At 37.5% G+C, this 23,932-nt stretch overlaps 1 protein-coding gene across 1 annotated transcript; it reads right to left on the bottom strand.

Annotated features, from left to right (window-relative positions):
* Positions 1-245: 245 nt before the first annotated feature.
* Positions 246-2,907, bottom strand: LOC130906825 (uncharacterized). Its single transcript, XM_057821478.1, has 6 exons — positions 2,761-2,907; positions 2,554-2,660; positions 1,370-1,514; positions 993-1,119; positions 673-857; positions 246-329 (listed from the first exon to the last, which is right to left on the bottom strand). The coding sequence occupies exons 1-6, from the start codon at positions 2,905-2,907 to the stop codon at positions 246-248; spliced, it is 795 nt and encodes a 264-aa protein (XP_057677461.1).
* Between the last annotated feature and the right edge of the window lie 21,025 nt (positions 2,908-23,932).

Below are 23,932 nucleotides of genomic sequence, written 5' to 3'. Positions count from 1 at the left end.
AAATTATTTCACATAAGTGTGTGGCAAGGTGATAGTGTGTATGGTTATGTCTGACCTGGACATGATTTGTTTAGATGGCACAGACATATTAAGTATAAACAGACTAACGAAACAGGAATTTTTAAACAGAATACAAAAAACAGTGCAATATTTTTATAACAGTCTTTAGTCATTTGTCTTTCTGGATCTTGTAGGAAATTCAAGACCCAGACATTGACTGGGAAAGTGCCCTACTGCAACAGGACTCAAATGGAGCAGTTGTCGTTCCTGACATCGCATGCCCAATGGATGATGAAGTCATGGAGGAACTTCGGAGAACTCTTGATCCTCTGGAACATTCTCACTCAAATGGTCGTGACTTGTACATACAGTATTTACACAAGGTGTCTGACATTAGAACATGAACATTATTAGAAACATTAGCTGCTTATAGTAAACTTTTTGACTGACATTTCCAGCCAATAGAATTCAAAATTTTTGTGAACTGTGAAATGAACAAATAAATGAATAACAAAACTTTTTTTTTTTTTTTTTTAACGTGTATAGCTACAGCTGTTAAACTCTGTGGAATCCACCACCATATCGCAACGCTTCACTCATAATTCTTCTGAATTCCATGTATGTGCAAAGATGCTGTATCGGAAAAGTCACAGTCTGAGTGCATGCACTCACAATTGGGTAACACACCAAGTGGTCTCCAAACCTTTCCCCGCATTCATGGTCAAAGTTATATTTTATTTTAAAATGTCTCCTTTCATCAGGCAAGACAGGAATGTGGGATTGCCCTGTCATCCACTGTAGCACATGTGGCACTGTAAGATGTTCTGTGTCCGCAGCTGCACTGTCTGTCTGCCCATCTGTGATTAAAAGTATTAAAAATACAGTAATAACATGAATTTAGGAAACTGCTTAAACTCAGTTTGATAAAAGTCCAACATTTTTGCTTTTGGTACATAAAATGATGCTATGTGATACTAAACAGTACATCATACCTGGCATTTCAAGCTCTTCCAAGAAATCTTGGAGGAAGTTGATCACCTTCCTTTCAGCTCTTTCTTTGGATGTGCCCTTTTCACTGTAATGTGGCTGGCAATTCATCATCATGAAATCAGCATCAGGCTATAAAGAGTGAATGAAGATTTGACTAAATATATTTCAAGTGTACAAACTCAGGCTTATAATGACATACAAAATGGACGTTGCAATATAGAAAAATGTAGATTTTGTTATAACAAAAGTGGCAGTTAAAATTTTTAGTTAGCGATTTTTTTTATTATACTGTAGTTATTTGTAAACCAGTTATAAAATATAGTTATGATAATTTGAAAACCACAATAAGTGTTTTTACAAAATTTTTATAAAGTTTTACTTTGGTGATCTTCCCAGGAACAAATAAGGAATGACAAGTTGCAGGGTTTGATGTCATCTGATTCAGAAGGCCATACAGTTCCAAGCCCTTTCTCAGCTGCTGCAGCATTGGAATCACTCTTGTTGTAGAATGTAGAACAATTGCTCTTTGAAGAAAATCACAGAAAAAAAACCAATATTTTGATTTTTTTTTTTTTTTTAATGAAAAATATTTAAATTGATAAAATTGTCATTATATTTTTCAAAATAACTATCAATATGTATGTACATATATATATATATATATATATATATATATATATATATATATATATATATATATATATATAGTATAAATATTGTATAAATATTAGGGCTGTCAAACGATTAAAATTTTTAATCGAGTTAATCACAGCTTAAAAATTAATTAATCGTAATTAATCGCAATTCAAACCATCTAAAAAATATGCCATATTTTTCTGTAAATTATTGTTGGAATGGAAAGATAAGACAAGACGGATATATACATTCAATATACTGTACATAAGTACTGGATTTGTTTATCATAACAATAAATAAACAAGATGGTATTAACATTGTTAAAGCGATCCATGGATAGAGAGACTTGTCGTTCTTAAAAGATAAATGTTAGTACAAGTTATTGAAATTTTATATTAAAACCCCTCTTAATGTTTTCGTTTTAATAAAGTTTGTAAAATTTTCAATCAAAAAATAAACTAGTAGCTCGCCATTGTTGATGTCAATAATAATTATGGTGCTGAAGCCTGAAACCATAAAATCAGTTGCACCCAAGCGCCAGCAGAGGTCAGAAAAACACCAAAAAACACAAGTAACAAGTGGAAATGACACTTTGCTGTCATTTTAATCTGTTTAAGCGGGGCGTGGGCGTTAAATGTGTCAATTATTTTAACGTGATTTAATTTTAATTTTTAATTAACGCCCGTTAACGCGATAATTTTGACAGCCCTAATATAGATAGATAGATAGATAGATAGATAGATAGATAGATAGATAGATAGATAGATAGATAGATAGATAGATAGATAGATAGATAGATAGATAGATAGATAGATAGATAGATAGATAGATAGATAGATAGATAGATAGATAGATATCCTAGTGAGAAATGTAATAAGGTAATTTAATTAAAATTAAATGATGTTAATACCGTCTTAAAACACTTACCGAATGATCCTCTCTCTGCTATCCAGTTTGATCTGGCTGGTGTAGCCACAGTTGATTATTTCATCAGCATAAGTCATTAGAGACTGGACATCTGTGGAATCTTGGACCTGAAATGTGCAACGTAGATGTAGAGATGATGCAAATAATGCAATACGTATGTATATTAGAAAAAAAAAATATTATTGAACAATGCCTAAGAGCACTCACCCTGCTGATGAGTACACAGGACTCTGAATCAGCCACATCCTCCTTAGACAAAGAGTGAAAATCAATCTCTCCAAGGCAGAGGAAATTGTAGCACCACTCGTTCAAAAAAGCAGGAGGTGGGCCACCTTGAGCAAGACTGACTGCCATTATTTCACCAATAGTTCTGTGTGGAAGGTAGAAAAGTCTTAGTAAAAAAAAACCAAAAAAAAAAAAAAAAACGCCAATTGGTAAGAAGTGCTACCAACCTGAAATTCTCATTATCAAGGTCAGTTACAGAGTATTTGGGATTTTTTCCCTGGTTCTCAGCTCCTTCGAAAAATCTATTTTCAATACCTGAAATCATTTCTTAAGCAAAAGAGCATCACATGGATTTTGATGATCTATTGGTTATCTTTGTTTTTTACATGACCAACCTACCAGTCAGAAACTCTTTTCTGAGTGCTCCTGTATCAATACCGGCCTCTCCTATATAGACCACCTTCAGAGCACTGGTAGGAGATGCAGCTTTCTTCCTTTTCCATTAGATAATGGCCCTGTCCAGAAGGTCTTCTCGGTCCACGCACAGTTTAAATTCTGTTGTGGTGTCGATTTGTTGTGTAAGAAAGAGCAGCACATCCTCCACACTTAAGAGGACAATAGAGGAAATATTATTACACTTCCAAATACTCCAACAAAGTTTGTATACAATAAAATAGTTTGAAAGTACAGGGTGACCCAAAAAGATGCGTACCCATGAAAATTTCAATTGTGACTTTGATTAAAAAGCTATTTATTTCAAATTACAACCACACATTATTCAGTTTATGGAAGACCATTCACCAGAGTTTCAGCTATTTCTGTCAATTTTTAGTCAATTTATGGCTTTCCCAAGATGTGTTCCAAATGTCCACCATTCCGTTGCAAGCAAACCTGTACTCGTCTGACAAAGTTGTCAATGACTTTTACACACTCCTCTTTCGGGATGGCTCTTATTTTTGCTGTGATGGCAGTTTTCAGTTCCTCAATTGTTTGTGGATTTCCCTGGTATACATTGTCTTTGAAGAGCCATCCCGAAAGAGGAGTGTGTAAAAGTGATTGACAACTTTGTCAGACGAGTACAGGTTTGCTTGCAAAAGAATGGTGGACATTTGGAACACATCTTGGGAAAGCCATAAATTGACTAAAAATTGACAGAAATAGCTGAAACTCTGGTGAATGGTCTTCCATAAACTGAATAATGTGTGGTTGTAATTTGAAATAAATAGCTTTTTAATCAAAGTCACAATTGAAATTTTCATGGGTACGCATCTTTTTGGGTCACCCTGTATGTGATGGCTAGCTGTTGTGCAGGTGAAAACATGTTTACTAAAAATAAACACATGCAAAGGACATCTTAATACATCATACCTTTTTGGTTTGGACTCTGGAGTGTGAGCACTTGTACTTGGACACTTGTCATTTGGTGCAGAAGACAGCGTGCATTCAAACCTGCACATGAAACACTCTCAAACACTGGACACTGTACATACAGTATTCAGACGTTCTTAAGGTCATTTAGACTACATATATACAGACCTTAGTCTATGGAAATGGTAATTATACAACCAGCCGGACAAAGCCGATTACCTCTCTCCACATACACTAGCATGGACTGTGATCTCGTCATCTGGGAATTCTTTCGTGCAGATTGGACAAACCACCTGAAATTTAAAAAGTAAAAAAAAAAACTTGTTTAATGTTAAAGAAAAAAACAGCTGGTGTAAAGCAAACCAAAGATATCTAGGATTTTAATGATATGCTATAGTTACCTTACACTTGCTGTCCACAACACACATGTTATCAGAGAACTGCAAAATAACAGAACGGTAAATTAAATTGAATTGCAATTTATTTTAAAGAAGAAAAAAAACCAAGCAATTTGCACTCACCTCATCATCATTCTCATCATCCTCAGACATTTTCCCCATGCATGTCTTAATGTGCACTGCAAGCATCTGCAAAGGCATCAATTTATTGCACTGGTAACATTCCATCTTTGGCATTTTGGAGAAATGAGGTGAGTCGGGAGGAAGAGAAGATGTGTCCAATGTCTCCTGAAGTGGTACAATGTAAAAAGTGGTTTTGCCGCCTGCCGAAATGGCTCGCAGAGCTTTGGTGTTCTATCCCTCTGCCTCTGGTGGAATGACTATCAGTTTCCGTCGACCACTCCCACCTTAATTGAAAAAAAGAGAAATAAAACAGGTTTAAAAAAAACTTTTGTTTTGCTGAAAAAAAATTAAAACATTTAGTCAGACATTTTTTAATGCTTACAGCAAGTAAGCATGCATCAATGCATCATAAGGGTTTACAGCCCACAAAAATGGGAATGTGGGATGTAATAATGAGTTGCTATGAAATCTTTAAACAAAATTTTTCTTACAAACCTGCAGCTTTATGCAAAAGCCACCCTCCACACAGACTCTCCATTTTTGGAAATGTGTCAGCCAGAAGCCTGGAAATCTTTGTTAATAATAAAGAAGAGAGGGATTGGGTCAGACAGTGTGCACAATTTAAGATTAAGTACAATAACTAACTTTAATGTTAAATGAAAAGACTGACAGCTGTACCTCTGTGTGGTTACCATCTTGAGGAAGGCTCACCATTTGCCCCCCCAAGCCAGCCTGAAGGAGTTCAAGCTCCTCAGAAGGCAATGGTGTGCAAGATGTATTTTCTGGCAGCAGATAAAATTTTAGAGCAGCTACCTTACTGTTAGTCTTAATAACATGGTTGCTGGCAGTCAAACACCTTTTTTTTTTTACCACGATTTAAGTTTGACCTGAAATATCCCGGAAACGATCTGTGGAATAAAATATAAAGAAGAATTTAATAAGTGTTGAATTCAATTTATAACTCATATGTATATCGTTTTTCCAATGTAACCACAAACAAAACATCTGAGTGTGATTCAAAATGCACATTCACAAATGCAAATTTACACATCTTAGCAGGAGCGTGGATGTAACAAGAAAACTTTTCCCCAGTGCAAATGAGAATGACGTCGTGTGGGTTGAATAACAAACCTTGTCATTTCTTGCTGCACAGTTACGTTCCTAGGTGCTGGAGATTGCTGCTCTGTCTCCTGCCTTGTGGGGCTGGTTGAGCTGTTTGCGGCCAAGGTGCCAAGAAGCATGGACACAAGGTTTCTGGCTGCTGACTCAACTGCACCTTGATCCTAAATAATTCAGGATGGACCGTTAATATGTTCCCTTCTCATAGTTATTAAACATTAGACTGCCGACTGGCCCAAAAATCACGTCCTGACTAATGGTAAATGTTGTTATATGGTTATTTGCCGCCAATTTAGCTAGCTTTTTACCAGCTAACAAAATTTCTTCTGTAACTGTCAGATCATAACGGCTCGTTCACAACAATGGTTACAAACTAATGTAAAAACCGAACTTCAAATGTTTATAACACAGTTTGTTTAAAAAAATAAATAAATAAAATAAAATAAAAAACGGTAGCAAGAAGTAACGTTACTTACATGTGGTGATTGTTGTTGTCGTTGTTGTTCGCTTGACATTATTTCCCTTAACGTTGCCCAGAAAAGAAAGGATTAAGTCTTCGTCAGTCACAGCAGGATGCTACTGTCATAAAATATGAGGAAACCCTGATAAGGCAGGCCTAATATTACATCACTAAAGTACACGAGACAGTAATTATGATAACAAATAGTGCCGTACGTTGTTTCAACGAAGTCGCCGTTCTCCCGTTGAAGTCACCTTTGCTTTTTCCGGGCGAATGTAACACGTGATCTAATTGGAGGGCCAGTGTACTTCCGCCATCTCTCTGATTGGTTGGCTCCGTGATATATTAGTAACTCGTGTGCTCAACTCAGCGCGGCGAGCGCGCAGAAAAAACAAACCGACGAGCACTGGACTCAGTCGAAATACGGAGCGAGAGCAGGACGGGGGACTTGAGCGGCACAGAGTAGATTTTTTTTTTGCTCAATATTATTTTCTGTGCTCAAAATCTGCGATTGCTCGCTTAACATCTTTAACTGCTCGCGCAAAATATTTTTTTGTGCTTGAAATCTAGTTTAATGTGCTCAATATCCATTATTGCTTGCTCAGAATAGTGTCAACAATATAACCCCATATTTCACAGGCCATCTCATTATTCCTGTGACTATTTAAAGAAATGGTGATTTTTTTTCCAAGAACGTCCATTAATGGGTCTATCATATTCCTCGTTCAATACTCTATAAGAAAAATATAACATATATGCATCTAAAATAATCCTAAACGATTTTATTAGCAATTTTAATACTCCTTTTAGCAAGGTTACTTGGGTATGCGGTATGCCGCTGCGTACGTTCCCATAGCAACCAGTCCTGTTATTGTCCTACGTCAAAAGCGCTGCATATTCTGAGAACGAGAATAGGCGTAAGCGTAAGGTGCGCATTTTGAGCAGAGTGGTTGATCCCACTCGTTCTCGCTGCGTCGAAGAGAGCGTTCTTTACTTTATATTCGCATTGCACATTTGCTTTAAGAGGGAAGGTGTTAGTTTAGCATCTTAAAATGCTGTTGTACATCCATATGAGTGTAAAGTGCTTAGTTTTCGCCACTTTTATGGCCAAGATGACCGCACGCAGCACGCACTCGAACCCCCTGCCTCCACCTTCGTGTTCATTTTACTGCACGAATATGTGTGTGTGTCACGTGACTCAGAGTGAGTGGGCAGCGTTCGGGCCCTTTTTTAATTGGCAAAATGAAAAGTTATCCGTCTGGAAATAAAAAAAGAAAGAAAAAAAAGCAGAAGAGGAGAAAAGGAAGCAAGACAGCGGTGAGTGCACTATGTTACTGTAGTTTTATGTCCTAATGTATTCGAAGCACTGCAGACTAGTATTAGTAAACCAATTAACTGCCTGAACTTGTTGTAACTAGCTTGTTAGGCTTTGCTAACAGCATTGCAGCATGCTGGTGTTTCTTCATACATAAAGATGTTACCTAGAAAATTAAATCAGTGTTTAGAATCACCATACACACTAATCAGCCAGACTGATAAGATGTTACATGATTCACTTCTGTGCCAGAATGTTATCCTTGTTAAGTAAAAGCAATATAACTTACCAACTAGTCAGTAGAATACGGTATGTGTACTAAGCACAATAATAATAATAATCTGAAGTACATTTTGTTTATTAAGGCAAATGTGTGTAAATAATTAAGGATAGTGTGAAGTGAATGAATAATGCAATGGGGGGGGGGGGGGGGGCACTTTGAGTGTCCAAAAAAGCGCTCTATGAGAGCGAGGCTTTATTAGACTTTTATTAAATATGCTATTGCTACAAGTCCAACTGTCCCCCTTACTTGCACATGCGCAAAGGGCCCCATGTTGCCTGTTGCCTAGGGCCCCCGGGGGCCCTTGCTACACCTCTGGGCGGGGGATAGACTATTTTAATAAAATAACGTAAAAAACGTAACACATTCTTGTGTTTGGTGTCGGCGGAGGGGTTGGGTAGTTTGGATGTCGGTGGGGGGGGGGGGGGGGGGGCGCTGATGGGGTGGTTCGCCCAGGGCGCGAAAGTAGCCAGGACCGCCACTGTGCACACCATACCCAATGTTGCAATGCTTTTTGCAAGATGTCTGTCTGCCTGGGCTCTTAAACGCACATTCACTTTTAAATTTCTGCTTAAGTCTTGTCTTAAAGCTGACAACACGGTGGAACTTATTTCAAGGACATTGAAGTTTAATTAAGGTAACTTATTGATTTGAATAATAGGGGCTTTTCAAAGCCGTTATGGATGATGAAAAATGACAGGTATTATTTTCACCTTGCTAGTTGTTTACATTTTACATTACTTGTATAATACTGTAGTGCCACACCTAGCCATATATTGGATACAGGCATATGCCTGTAGATAAGTGTTTTGAAATCCATTCTATTCTACTGACTGTTATAATTTATTTAAAATTGGCACTTAAATTGACGTGACATATTCATCTTTCATATTTAAATGTTATTTGGGTTTGTTTTAAACTTAAAGGGGAGTTCAGAATTTTTGACATCAGGCTTAAAGAGCATACGACAGGAGGAAAAAAAGTCTTAAATAGCATTATTATGTGAATTAGAATAATATTTTAGAACGATTCGACTATATACAACATATTAGCAAAGCGCAGATGACGAGAAATTAGTCTTTTAATCTGCCGCTTAGCCACGCCTACCATTATAGGGCTTTCACGTCCTCAACAGGTGGATGACGTCAGCGGTAGACTGGGATCATCGGTTTTACTATTCAGCCCATTGAGGGGGAAGTATTCAGAACGAGGAAAACGCGACGAAGAGAGCCGCAAAATGTCATTGTTTCAGTCTCTCTACTCCAATATTTTTACAGGATATTCTTTTTATCCAAGTATTTTTCCCCAATAGCTATATAAATGGCTTGAGAAGGACCAGTCAGCCCATCGAGGGGGAACTATTCACAACGAGGAAAACGCGACGAAGAGAGCTGCAAAATGTCATTGTTTCTGTCTCTTTACTTCAATATTTTTACAGGATATTCTTTTTATCCAAGTATTTTCCCCAATTGCTAAATAAATGGCATGGTCATGACAAATAACAGTCTTGTGCTAAATGGAATATGAAATAATAAAAATGCATTTATTCAGGACGATATGGCAAAATTACTCCATAATGGTCAAAACTGTCGACTTCACCTTTACTGTCGCACCTCCTGAACGATATTTTATGACACCTAAATCGGAATATGTAATTTCCCTTCCCCGGCTTCGGAGAATGTAAACAAACCAAAAGGCGTGACAACTAGCCGACATGCTAACCCGAACCGAGTGATGTTTCAAAGTCTTCGAAGCGGAAAATCACACATAACTAGCCTGGATTATTTGACATGACGACTGGGTTGTTGATTGTCTTTGCGGATCGGCAAACCCGCCGTTCCCCGGAGGAGGGTGGCTGCAGTTGTTGTGCCGCTAATGTGCATGAGGAGAGCTTTTTACATGCCTATCAATGATCAAATGTAAGTAGTCCCTTATTTAAAGAAAGTTTGTAGTGTTTACTTTGTAATAGCTGTATTAATATGTGACATAATACTAAACAAGATGTTTACTCACTTCCTCTTAAGTCCAATGGTCCCACAGTAGTCGTCGGGCTTGTTTTGGCCAATATCCACGGTGAATGGGAACCTTTTGAAACTCCAAAAAGGCGCACACGCCTCTCCCTCATACAGCAAGATTTTTCTGCAGCCGTTTGGTCTGTCTCGCGCTAGCCATGTTGAATAAACTCCGCTCTCTTCGTAAGTAAATTTGATAAGAGATATGTACACGATAAGAAAGGTAGAGTGCAATTGTAATGGGACAAATGTTGACAGATTTCAATTTGGTCCATGACGTATGAGTAAGCCTACCATCAGCGTTCCTCTGTTGCTGGCGCCCGACATTTTCATTGTGGTCCATAAGAAAAGTGCTATATAAGTATAACACCAACCAACAGACATCAGTGTCCTTGCCTTCATGGAGTTATAGACAAAGTGGAGCCTCTTTTGGGGTTACTTCAGCATCGCACTGTGGTATACCTCCAGGTCACCTACAGATCACAATAAAAAGTAGCTTGTTAGATATGTCATGATAATATGCCAGTGTTATAGACACAACTGCAACAAGGAATAAGGCAAACCCTACTATCAGAAAAAAAAATAATGCAGTATTTTCATGTTTAGCCAAAAAATACAGGAGACCAAAAAGATTTAATCTATCTGGTGTCCTGATGAGGCAACAACTTAGTCAAAAATTTGCTCCTGTCGATCATCATTGTGTACTTTTGTTTTAAACAAAACTAAAATTGCATTTATATTATGTATGTGTAATGGACTATGGATGTCAATGGCAGAGGATAACATTTTGTACTGCATTAACATAAATGTTGGAAAATTGCTTCTAATTCAATCAGAAATCAAGTGAGCTATTAGTGTTGTAAGTAGTGTAGTAGTGTGTAAAAGGTCTAGTCCTTCAGTGTTTCGGAATATCAATCTATCTCTCATAGTTGAAGAGGCTAAACAAGCAGGATGCATGTCGTCTAGAGGTGTGACAATATATAGAAAAGGTGATATATAGCGATAGTCTGTAGCCCAAAAGGTTATCGATATACTCCCACCAAAAAGTGATATATATTTAAAAGACTAGAAGTGCAGGGGGATTGTGTTTTTGGCTATAAAGAAAGACCAGAAAGTCATTAGATGACCCCTATACCAAACTCAGGTGGATTGGTACAATTAGCATCTCAATGTTTGCAAATACAGGACTTCCTTGGCTTTGTCAAACAATAGACCACTCAAACAAGCAATCAAGCAGAGGGGTCCCTGCCTGAGTGTGACGGGGGGGACTCTTTATAGTTGCAAATAGCATTTGAATATTTGCAAATGCAGGATTCCCTTAGGTGTAGTTTCCTACTTACGTACGTCAGTGCCCTGAGGAATTCTGTGGCCAAGAGCTGGTGGAAATGATCCTGAACGAAGTCCACCCATGTGACTGAGATGGAGAGGAGCTCAACCTTCAGCTGAGTTGGGACTCTGAGCTGTTTTTTCCTATCTTCAAAACGCGCACAATTCGATCACATTAGACAACCATACTGAGCAGTTAACAAACACTAAAACATAATGATCAGGACATAAAGCTATAGAGATTTATAGTGTAAAATAGCGGAAGTAAGTAAGTAGAGAGTAAATGAGAGGTGGTGTCGTAACCTTCCACCTCAATTCACATACAGGAATATGTAAAAATGTCGTCTGCTTGATTTTCTGACAAAGCCAACGTAGCCCTGCATTTGCAAATATTTAAGATGCTTGCTAGTGTGAATGCGAATGCCAAATGAGGACCTCAATGCTCAAAAAAATATTCTGATTAGAGTTAGATGACCCTTCTCTGGAAACAACAGTGATTTGTATCAACCGATCCACCCTTGCCCTGGCCAGTGTTCAAAAGGTGTCACTGTTTAAAAATATAAAATAAAGAAAATCTTTGATTAGATGAGTGTCTATGTGTCAGACTTTAAAAACTGCAGTAATAAAACCTCTCCTAAAAAAACCTAATCTGGATGCCTCAACCATTAGTAATTACAGGCCAATATCAAATCTGACATTCCTGGGGAAAATTATCGAAAGGGTTGTGTTCGAACAGATCCAGAATTATATGATGCAAAACAATCTTTTTAACTCATTTCAGTCTGGATTTCGACCACAACACAGCACCGAGACTGTGCTTATCAAAGTCCTAAATGATATTCGTCGGAATACCGATGCAGGCAAATCATCTGTTCTGCTACTATTGGATCTCAGCGCCGCATTTGACACGGTTGATCACAACATACTACTCAGCAGATTGGAACAGTGGGTAGGGCTTACTGACACTATTCTTCAGTGGTTCACATCCTATCTACATGATAGGGATTTCTTTGTGTCAATCGGAAACCATCAGTCAGAACGAACCAAATTCACGTGTGGAGTCCCTCAAGGGTCAATTCTTGGACCACTCTTATTTAACATCTATATGCTTCCGTTAGCTCAGATAATGGAACAGTATGACATCTCCTATCACGCCTATGCAGATGACACACAACTGTACATTTCTGTGTCCCCACATGATTATAGTCCCTTAGTCACCCTGAGCAAATGCATTCATCAAATCAATGAATGGATGTGCCAGAATTTTCTCCAGTTAAATGTGCAGAAGACAGAGGTGATCATTTTTGGGCCAAAAAAGGAAAGGTCAAAGATAAGCAGCCAACTTAGCACAATGTCACTTACAGCTACAAATCAAGTCAGAAACCTTGGCGTAATTATTGACTCAGACCTAAAATTTGATAGCCATTTAAAGTCCGTCACTAAATCCGCTTATTACCACCTAAAAAATATAACCAGAATTAAGGGGCTTCTGACTCAACAAGACATGGAAAAACTTATGCATGCATTCATTTTCAGCAGATTGGACTATTGCAACGGTATATTTACAGGTCTTGATAAAAAATCAGTCAGGAAGTTGCAGCTGGTACAGAATGCTGCAGCCAGAGTCCTCACAAATACAAGGAAGCTGGACCACATTACACCAGTTTTGAAATCGCTACACTGGCTTCCAGTAAGTCAAAGGATAGACTATAAAATACTACTGCTCGTCTACAAAACACTTAATGGCCTTGGACCAAAATACATGCTTGACTTGTTAGAGTCCTATGAGACATCTAGACCCCTAAGGTCGTCTGGAACCGGTCTTCTGCATGTTCCAAGAACAAGAACCAAGCAGGGTGAGGCAGCATTTAGTTATTATGCTCCTCACCTCTGGAACAAGTTACCCGAACGTCTGAAGTATGCTCAAACTGTTAGCTCTTTTAAATCAGGGCTAAAAACGCTTTTGTTTAGCACTGCATATCTATAACTGTCTATATATTTCAATCTACCTGCTTTCTATTCCTCTTGTTTTTATCTCCATTGCTGATTTCAATTATTATTATTTGTAGTAGTTTTTGTTTTATTTTTATTTTATTTATTTTTATTCTGTGATTAAATGCGATCTTTTGTCTTCGTTTCTACGTTGTGTTGATTTAAATGTGATTTTTATGATCTTCATGTGATGTAAAGCACTTTGAATTGCCTTGTGTTGAATTGTGCTATATAAATAAATTTGCCTTGCCTTGCCTTGCCTATGTTCGCTCAATGGCTGCCATTGACGGCGCTAGACATGCAATTCATTTTGAGTGGACTGGACATCTAGCACCGTCAATGGCACTGAAACCAGAGCATGTCATTTACAGGTCATTTCTTGTTCTTTAAAGGCATTTTACAGGTTACTTCCTGTTGCATTGGAGTTGCTTCCTAACTGTTTGGGGACATTCTTGAGTGGTCAGTAAGCCTAAATCAACAGGAAGTGACCCGTAAAAAGGAAGTGATCGAAAAATAAACTGGAAATGATGTGAAATGCCCCAAATCAAGCTCAATGACAAATTTGACAGCCATATACGTCCAATCCATTTGAAGTGGAAAGGTGGCTGGCAGCGAATAACCATCCACTGCCATCCCTCCCTCTTCGATCTTATTGGATCTCTAGTAGAGGTTCAATCAGTTTTTCTGTTTATTTTTTGTTGTTGTTGAATATCCTAGAAGCATTTCCTGACCGATGTATCGATAATTGTTGTATCACCATTTTGTGAGATCTTTATCGTGAGTCTTGTATTGCAAATCGTATCGTGTCGTGAGGCACCCAGAGGTTCCCAACCCTAATATCGTGTGGCAATTATTACTAGATGATCACTTACTCGTGATGGTTGTTGAATTGTCCTCGGCTGGCCTGATGTTGATGTGGTATCCTTCACTGGCGTAGTGTGTGGTACAGCAGATCTTACCTATATTTCATGATCACAAAAGACAAAGTATGAACAAATGCTTGGCTTAGTAAGGCAATCATACAAAAGAGAGAGCTGATCGCTTTAGTTTTTTTCATGTCATTTCAGACATTGACATTAATATTTACAAATACAGTTCTGCTTTTACACAAATGACAAAATTTTAAATAAATGCCTGAATGGGAGTGGGACGAAGAAAAGAAAACTACTTACTATAGGTTGAGTGACAATATTTTAATTTCCAAAAAAGGGGAAACTCGACCCGGCCTCGAGTTACTTAAATTATAATATATATACACTAATTATACTATAATATAGGATGATTTAAAAAGAAAGTGCCAAAATCATCATGTGATAGAGCGCAAGTATATAAGTTACAGAACTCTAGCTTGGACACATTTTCAATTCACCCAAGGAAAATGAAACACTGGACTATAAGCAGCAGGATTTAAAATGAGGGAAAAACATAGCGGATTATAGTCCGCAAATTACGCAACTTCAAGTTTTTAAATCAAGTGTTCAAGGGGGCCACTTGTAATTCATGAAATAATACTTGAAGTTATTTTCAACACATTTGCGTATGCCCGAGTTTTATAAAGAGAAAGTAGAACGCAGATAGAAAAAGCAGCAGCATAAACATGAATTTAGAAAACCACTCGGGACGCGCGAGGACATGACAGGGCAAAAGATTACCCTACGAAGTTACGAACGCCACAACATAAACAACGAACCATTTGTAAACCGAACCCAACCCAAATTGGAATAATTTACTGCATTTGGGATGGTTATATGAAAGTTGATCGTTGTTTCCTATTTAAAAACACGAACCATAAATATACCCGATGTTCGTTACAAGTAGCTAGCTTTTGGCGTGCATGTACAGTTTGTACACCAACACCTAGTAGAAGTGTATATGCGATATATTTCCATACATGATTTTTTTTTTTTTTTTTACCTGCTTATCAGACGATCTTGAAGCTGTTTGGGCAGTCGAAGACACAGCATTTGGTATCAGGAGAGAATAGCCACAAAATGTTTTCATGATATCGGTTGTTGCGAAATGCTTGCTGCAAATTCACCATTTCAGTCTTTTTTCCACCGGTGTGTGAATGTCATATCCAGCAGAGAGTAACCAAAGTTTATATAGTTCCTCATTCTTCACAGGGAAGCGGTGGACACTTTCTTTTTTCCATTTCTTCTGTAAGTTTCCACAACTTCTAAAAGCTCATTTCAACATGCTGACGTCCTTTCGTCAACCTTTAGAAGAGCAGACTGACGTGAAGACAAGTGGCCGTAGCAGTGCTCTCTAGTGGAGTGTCATTACGCATATGAAACAATAGTCCCGCAGAATTAAATGAATTACGGCAGTTTGGAGCGACATTTTTTTGGCTGCATGGGATTTTTGTACATTGAGCTGCGTTTTCAATTTATTTGACTGTGTTAGATATGTGAATATCGCTTTTTATTAGCATGCTAATTTGCCATATTGACTTGCACTAGCATCATCACTCAGGAGCCCTGAAAAATAATAAAAGACTAACAAACGCTACGTAATATTTTGAAATCTACTCCACTGACTAATTAACCCCCTCAACTCGAAGATTAAGCCTGATGTCAAAAAATCAGAACTTCCCCTTTAAATGAATTACGGCAGTTTGGTGAGACATTGTTTTGGCTGCAGGGGGGTTTTGAACATTGGGCTGCGTTTTTAATTTATTTGACTATGTTAGATCTGTGAATATCGGTTTTTATTTGCATGCTAACTGGCCATATTGACTTGCATTAGCATAATCACTGTGGAGCCCTGAAAATAATAAAAGACTAACAAACGATACAAAATTTTTCTCAATCAACTCCACTGACGAATTAACCCCACCCCCAAACTCAAAGACTAAGCCTGATGTCAAAAATTCTGAACTTCCGCTTTAACTATTGAGTGAAGATAGGGACATCTTGTGGCCGGTTTGTGGTACAACTCTAGCTTCACCATCAGTGTAGCAGATCAGCTCAAAACTCAACAGGAAGCGTGCCAGAAATTAGGGATGGGCGATACCAGGGATTTTGGATTCGATCCGATATCAAGTAATACCAAGGCCAAATATCGCGATCTCGATCCGATATCGATACCGGAAGTTGATATTTATTTATATATATATATATTATATATATTAGGGCTGTCAAACGATTACAATTTTTAATCGAGTTAATTACAGCTTAAAAATTAATTAATCGGTAATTAATCGCAATTCAAACCATCTATAAAATATGCCATATTTTTCTGTAAATTATTGTTGGAATGGATAGATAAGGCACAAGATGGATATATACATTCAACATACTGTACATAAGGACTGTATTTGTTTATTATAACAATAAATCAACAAGATGGCATTAACATTATTAACATTCTGTTAAAGCGATCCATGGATTGAAAGACTTGTAGTTCTTAAAAGATAAATGTTAGTACAAGTTATAGACATTTTATATTAAAACCCCTCTTAATGTTTTCGCGTTAATAAAATTTGTAAAAATTTCAATAAAAAAATACACTAGTAGCCTGCCATTGTTGATGTCAATAATTACTTACACAATGCTCATGGGTGCTGAAGCCTATAAAATCAGTCACACCCAAGCGCCAGCAAAGGGCGGCAAAACTCCATAAAACACAATTAACATGTGGGCATTTCACTGTAGTGTCATTTAAATCTGTCTGAGCGGGGCATGTGCGTTAATTGCGTCAAATATTTTAACGTGATTAATTAAAAATTTTTAAAAATTGATTGAAATGATTACAAAAATTAATTACCGCCCGTTAACGTGATAAATTTGACAGACCTAATATATATATATATATATATATTATTTACAACCCTGCAGTTCTCAGCCATTCTGATGATATCTAATGTACAACTACAGCAAGCACTGAAAAACTATTAAAAGTCTCTGTGTCAAATATGCATTGCAATGGAAAAACTGCTGCTTTTAATAACGAGCAAAGCAGTGTCCCTACAAACTCACAAACCAATCCATCAACAACAAAATCTTATTAGTCAGTCTCACTCTAACCATGACCCTTAAATTCATATGCACAAACTATTTTCCTGCTACATGTTGTATTTCATCAAATTTTCATCTACCTAAGTTAATTTTTTTGATCTAATTAAAGAACAAATTAATCGTAGCATGTTACCGCCCTCTAACGGTAGATCATTAAAAACAAATCCAATAAACAATAGCACTTTCCGTTTTTGAATTTTATTTTACTAACACAATTTTGAAATAATTGAAACTACGGTGGCCCTGAAGTGCAAAACACAATGGCAAATCAAAAAACACAACGGCAAATCAAAAAAACACAACGGCAAATTAAAAAACAAAACGCCAAATTAAAAAACACAACTGCAAATCACATAACAAAATAACAAATTAAAAAACAAAACGCCAAATCACATAACAAAATAACAAATTAAAAAACAAAACGCCAAATCACATAACAAAAAAACACAAATTAAAAAACACAACGCCAAATTAAAAAACACAATTGCAAATCACATAATAAAAAAACATTAAGAAAAACACAACTGCAAATCACATAACAAAATAACAAATTGAAAAACACAACGCCAAATAAAAAAGCACAACTGCAAATCACATAACAAAAAAACAAATTGAAAAACACAACGCCAAATTAAAAAACACAATTGCAAATCACAAAACAAAAAAACAAATTAAAAAACACAACGACAAATCACATAACAAAATAACATTAAGAAAAACACAACGACAAATCCGAAATGACATTACAATTCGGCCCGAAATGACATTACATTTGGCCAACCGGAAAAGGTAGGGACCAGTCAAAAAGTTAACTCATCGCTGATTGGACGAATCCACCGGAAACAGTACGCTCAAGACGGAAGACTCGACTGCAAGACGGCGCCGACCAGCAGAGATAGTTACTGCTCGCTTTTGGTTCAACATTTGGCCAAAAATACGTAAAACACAACTGAATTCTTGAAGTATAATGTATTGCCAGACCTGTGGAAAGCAGTTGGTGGAATCTTCACCTAATTTTTGCAGCGGCTGTGACAAGAGGCTTCGAGAAGTTTCTAATGTCAATGACGCAGAGCGTCCTTCGAGTAAGTAAAACGAGTAAGTAAAACAGTGCAGTATGACTTTCTTTACCTCTGTAAAACGATACATACGTTTACCGGAGAAAGCTAACATTATTCATTCGGATACCAGGCCTTAATAAGATTTCCTTGACATGTCCTAATTATATATTTTTATTTTGGGAATGAAAGCATTGCGTAATGCATGCCAATCAAATGATCTACTGCACTGTTGCCATTCTTATTTCAGAGAAAGTTGCAGCCGTTTCCCTGGAAGAAGTTCTGATGTTCACTACAGGGTTAGCAGCATTTCCACCAGCCCTTCCACGCATCGAGTTCTTGACACTCACGTTCCACTCGCCAACACTTGTGCCAATACATTGTCAGCTTTATTTTAAGACATATATGGTGTCTTCAAGCAAAACATGGACTTTGGAATCCAGAATTCACCTGGATTTGGGTATTTTTAATGTACTGTATTTACAAGGTTTTTTGTATGACGTTTTGAGAAACATCCTATGAAATTTTTAAAGTAACAATTAACTCAATGCCATTGACAACGCTAGACCACGTGGCTCTTTTCAAACTTCAGCTGTGAATTTAAATATCACCAGCAGACATATAATCCATTTAAAATAGGTGGGGTGACAGAATGAACATCCATTCCTTTGCTAACCCTCCCATTTCAATAGATTTGACATCTAGCGTCGTCAATGGCATTGAGTTAATTAAATCTATTGAAATGGGAGGGTTAGCAAAGGAATGGATGTTCATTCTGTCACCCCACCTATTTTAAATGGATTATATGTCTGCTGGTGATATTTAAATTCACAGCAGAAGTATGAAAAGAGCCACGTGGTTATACGTCTATCATTGTCAATGGCACTAAGAGTTTAGGATTTGTCTTTTTGCACTACTGCATGTTAGGCAAGTAGTAACCCCCTGCACCTTAAGAGTTCTGAGGTTGTGGACTCAAATGTGGCCTTGTCCGTTTAGTATATGTTATTCTGTTTATTAATATGCCAGTTCTCACCAGGCACTGTTGACCGGTGTTCGGCGATTCCTTACTACGCGGCGAAACGTCCTACACAATGCTCAGCGCGCTTGCGCAAGCATTGGCACGTATGCGCACATCGGTTAGAAGTGGCGAGTAAACACTATTTTTGTTTTTTAGTACCTTTTTATTGCCTCAAAAATACTTTTTGCATGTATTACCCTTTCATACTTTTTACCATCGTGTTTTTCTGTGTCAGCTTTGAAGCAGTTGACCACATTAGTCACGTAGCGTATTTAAACTGTCCTTATTACTACATTTAAGTTTTCTTAAGGCATTTTTTTTAGTATGTTCTGCCTGTATGCATCTAAACAAAAGTTGAAAGCGCAAAGTAGTACTTTGGGTGTCAAATTCGACTCGTAGAACATTTCGCCGATGTAGGAAATTTTGGCAGAAACTGGTACTTAAGTTCTGAGAAGCACCTAGCTTTATTTTTTTCTCATGATTTTTAAATCATTAATAAAGTTTTCATTGAGAGTGCCAGACTTAATTTTTAACTCATTTTTCTAGTATATATGTTTTTAAACATTCCATGTTGCTATGCATGTACTGGAAAATGGTATTCATTAACTGTACATTTTCAAGTCAGCCAATACATACAGAAATTAACTACTAAATGCACTGACCACAATCATATAAATACATTTGAATACATTTACTCGGAAGTGGCCTAAAATTCTTTGTGCTTAACTTTTTGGGTTTCATAATAAGTACCAGGTAAAATGTTACCATAGCCAGTTTATTGTGAGGAAAGAAAAGTCACACATTATGAGCGAGTTTCAAAAATACTACAACCCAGCTATTTCCTTCAGAGTAAAATACAATTCTGTGGGTGACTTCCAGTCCTGTGGCCGCTGTAGTCAATTTTGCTGAGCAGCGTGCTGTAGGTATTCTTCAATATTTGTGTCGTTGCACAAGCCTACGGTTTGCCTTGCCTCAAGAAACACATCCAGTTCCCTCCCAACAGGAAATTCACCGTCTCTGGAACCATATATGCAAAATGAGAAAATATGATTAAGGTTTCCTTACACAGATCAAATTAGATGTCCAATCTCAGACATCACTAGTAAATGAGTTTAAATTGACAGCATTTCCCCCATTTTGTTTGGAAAATCAGTTCTGATGGAATCATTTAACTGTACTTCGATATATTTCAGAGTCCCAAATAATTGCTTATCAGGTGATGGAATAGTAAACTAAAGGAGAGCACTTATTCTTAAATTGCTTTACCCATGTATACAATTCACACACTTTGATAGACTAATAATGTGTATATTTTATGACGTAAAATGTGATACAATTCAACATGAAACAATTACCTATGGGGCAAGAGATAGTTCATTTGATATCTCTACAGGACAAGATGCAAGACCGCTTGGACGAATCCTGTGCTTGTTCCAGTGGTCCTTGCGTTCATCCAGGTCTTTTTGTACACCACCACTGAAGCAAAATCCTAGCAGGCAGTTCGTGGCTTCCACTGAAACTTCCATGGTCTCTCCAAAACTGAGACCTGGGGATACATAAGATTTTATGTGGCCATTTATAAAGAAAAAAAAAAAAAAGATTATAATTTGAATGACTCGCTTTTGGTATACACAATTTTGTTTAAAATGCTGTCTTCTTCTCATATACACACTCACCTTCTGAACAACGACCACCAGGATTTAATCCGCTGATTGCCGATTGATGATCCATAAAGGTGGGTGGATGAGCCGGCATAAATGGCGTTGACGGAGGGCACACTGTATTGCTGCGATTGTCCCATTTTCCGTTCCGAGGTCTGTTCGCATTCTCATTGGGATGGCACAAAGACCCGTGACGCAATTAATATAATTGCACGCGATTACAGACGGATTGTTTGTTGCGCCACAAGCCAGCCACATTATTCTTCTCGAGGATCCATACACCCAGAGCCAGGCCAAAGGGTTTAAGTTTATCGTAGCCATCCACGTGCCTGTTGTAATTTGGCCTCATGAGGTGGTACGTGCGTCTCACAAACCTTTTGCGAGTATGTCCAATAGGACTTCATACGTATGCCCCGAAAAAAAATATTCTTTTATAGCGGCAGCCATGTTCGCATCTTCGGTAAGGCTCATTTTGAAATTCCACGCCAGAAGCGGACAAACTTTCTTGTTCATCAGTACTACGCTTTCCGGTGGATTCGTCCAATCAGCGATGAGTTAACATTTTGACTGGTCCCTACCTTTTCCAGTTGCATGAAATGTAATTTCATTTCGGATTTGTCGTTGTGTTTTTCTTAATGTTATTTTGTTATGTGATTTGTCGTTGTGTTTTTTAATTTGTTTTTTGTTTTGTGATTTGCAATTGTGTTTTTTAATTTGGCGTTGTGTTTTTTAATTTGTTTTTTTGTTTTGTGATTTGCAATTGTGTTTTTTAATTTGGCGTTGTGTTTTTGAATTTGTTTTTTTGTTATGTGATTTGAAGTTTTGTTTTTTAATTTGTTATTTTGTTTTGTGATTTGGCGTTTTGTTTTTTAATTTGTTATTTTGTTATGTGATTTGCAGTTGTGTTTTTTAATTTGGCGTTTTGTTTTTTAATTTGCCGTTGTGTTTTTTGATTTGCCGTTGTGTTTTGCACTTCAGGGCCACCGTAGGGATTTGTCCTCATTGCATCAAAAATAAATAAAATGGAGACTCTAATTTAGTTTACAGTAATAATTCACCGTTAAATATGTCACTATGGTCATTTTACCTTTTTTATATAATGCGATATGAACTTTGCTTTTCACAAATAAGATGTAGCTATAACTTTCCATTACAAAGCATATTCAATTGTGCTGCAAAGTTATTTTCATGAAAGATGACAAAAACTCCTTATTTATCGTTTCATATTTCACATCAGCCACTAATGCTTATATCGTCTCTGATTATCTATGAGCACCTCCATGACCTGGATAGTCCTGCCTTTCGCAAACCCCACTTCTAAAGTACACTTTGCTTTTGCTTCGGCGGCGTGGTCTTGTCTTTTCTCGTGTCCTCCTCGGCTTGAGTGGCAAGTTTTTCATTCATTTCGTCGTGTGCTTCGGGATGCACCTTTCTTTAGTGTTTCGTGAGGTTTGTGGTATTAGGCACAAACTGTGCACTTAGCTTCGTTGCTATTTATTAAAATGGAATATTTCCAAACCATGGTAGCCATGCTACCAGGCTGGTAGTACCAGCTTCCAAATGTTTGTTTGTTGTGACTGTGTTGGTGCCTCGTGAGAGGCAGTTGGAGCCTGGGACCGTGTGCTTTGGTCAGATGAGACCAAAATTGAGCTTTTTGGAACCAAACGCTGTAAGTGGGTCTGGCGTGCCACGAAAGATGCGCATGCTGAAAAGCACCTCATACCCACTGTGAAGTATGGGGGTGGGTCTGTGATGCTGTGTGGCTGTTTCACTTCCAAAGGCCCTGGGAACGTTGTTAGTGTGTATGGCATCATGAATGCTTTGAAATACCAAGACATTTTAAATCAAAATCTGTTGACCACTGCCCGAAATCTGAAGATGGGTCGTCACTGGGTCTTTCAGCAAGACAATGACCCTAAACATATGGCCAAATCTACACAGAAATGGTTCACCAGACGCAAAATCAAGCTCCTCCCATGGCCATCTCAGTCCCCAGACCTTGTTTTCTTGGCAAAGTGGGTTTGTACAAAGTATTAACACCACGGGTGCTGATAATTGTGTCACACATGATTTGATGTCAAATAATTATTTCTTTATGTGGGATTTTTCCCCCACTGAATAAATGCACTTGTATTGAAGGTTGGATTTTTCTCTTTATTTTTCCATTAAGGTTCCATATTATTTGAATAAAAAAAGAATTATTAGAAGCTAAAAAACACATCTTAACCAGGGGTGCCAATAATTATGGAGGGCACTGTACCTACACCGATAAAGCTTTCAAATTTAATTTTTTAACATATATATAGATTTTTTTTTTTTAATCTGAATTTTCTGTACATTATTTCTGGGGTTAGACATTATAGCATGGAAGATGTTCTGAACCTCCCCATCAGAGCAAATAAAATAAGCCTCTTCAACTCTTAAAGATCTGATCAATTTTCCATTGCGTTGCCCTTTTTTTTTTTTTTTAAAAATTCAACAAGCTTGTTCTTTTGCTATCCCAAAAACATATGCACTTGAACCAATCAGAGCTAAATATCCATGCTGATTACATGTCAGTATGTCAGCCGATTTAACGGACAACTGGAGTCCAGGGAGGGTGGTTTGCTGCGCGTGTGCGCAAATTGATATGAGTCGACTGTCTCGTTGTACTCAGATCCACACTCTGGAAGAACTCTGTGGAACTCCGTGGAATAAATACTGTATCTAATACATATAAGTGGAAACGAATTACTCTACACAAGCGCTTATTTAGGCTAAATGTAAATCTGTTGATTGTTTTCTTCTTGGAGATGCGTGTGAGGCAGCCTGGCAGTTTTTATTTTTTTTTAACATGGAGGTTTGACAGCTGGCGTCATTATTTTGGGGTTCCAAGCACCGTTCCTCCCCCGAATTCTATACCGGAACAGCGTACCGGACCGTTCCGGCACACTTTCACCCCTGGTTACAAGTGTCGCACTAATACCTATTCAGACAACCGGCTGAGTGATATCGGCCGTACTGTACCAATA

This window comes from Corythoichthys intestinalis, chromosome 18, assembly GCF_030265065.1.
Source record: "Corythoichthys intestinalis isolate RoL2023-P3 chromosome 18, ASM3026506v1, whole genome shotgun sequence".
NCBI lineage: Eukaryota > Metazoa > Chordata > Actinopteri > Syngnathiformes > Syngnathidae > Corythoichthys > Corythoichthys intestinalis.
The sequence above is the reverse complement of the archived record's forward strand: the minus strand, read 5'-3'. Positions and strand labels throughout refer to the sequence as shown.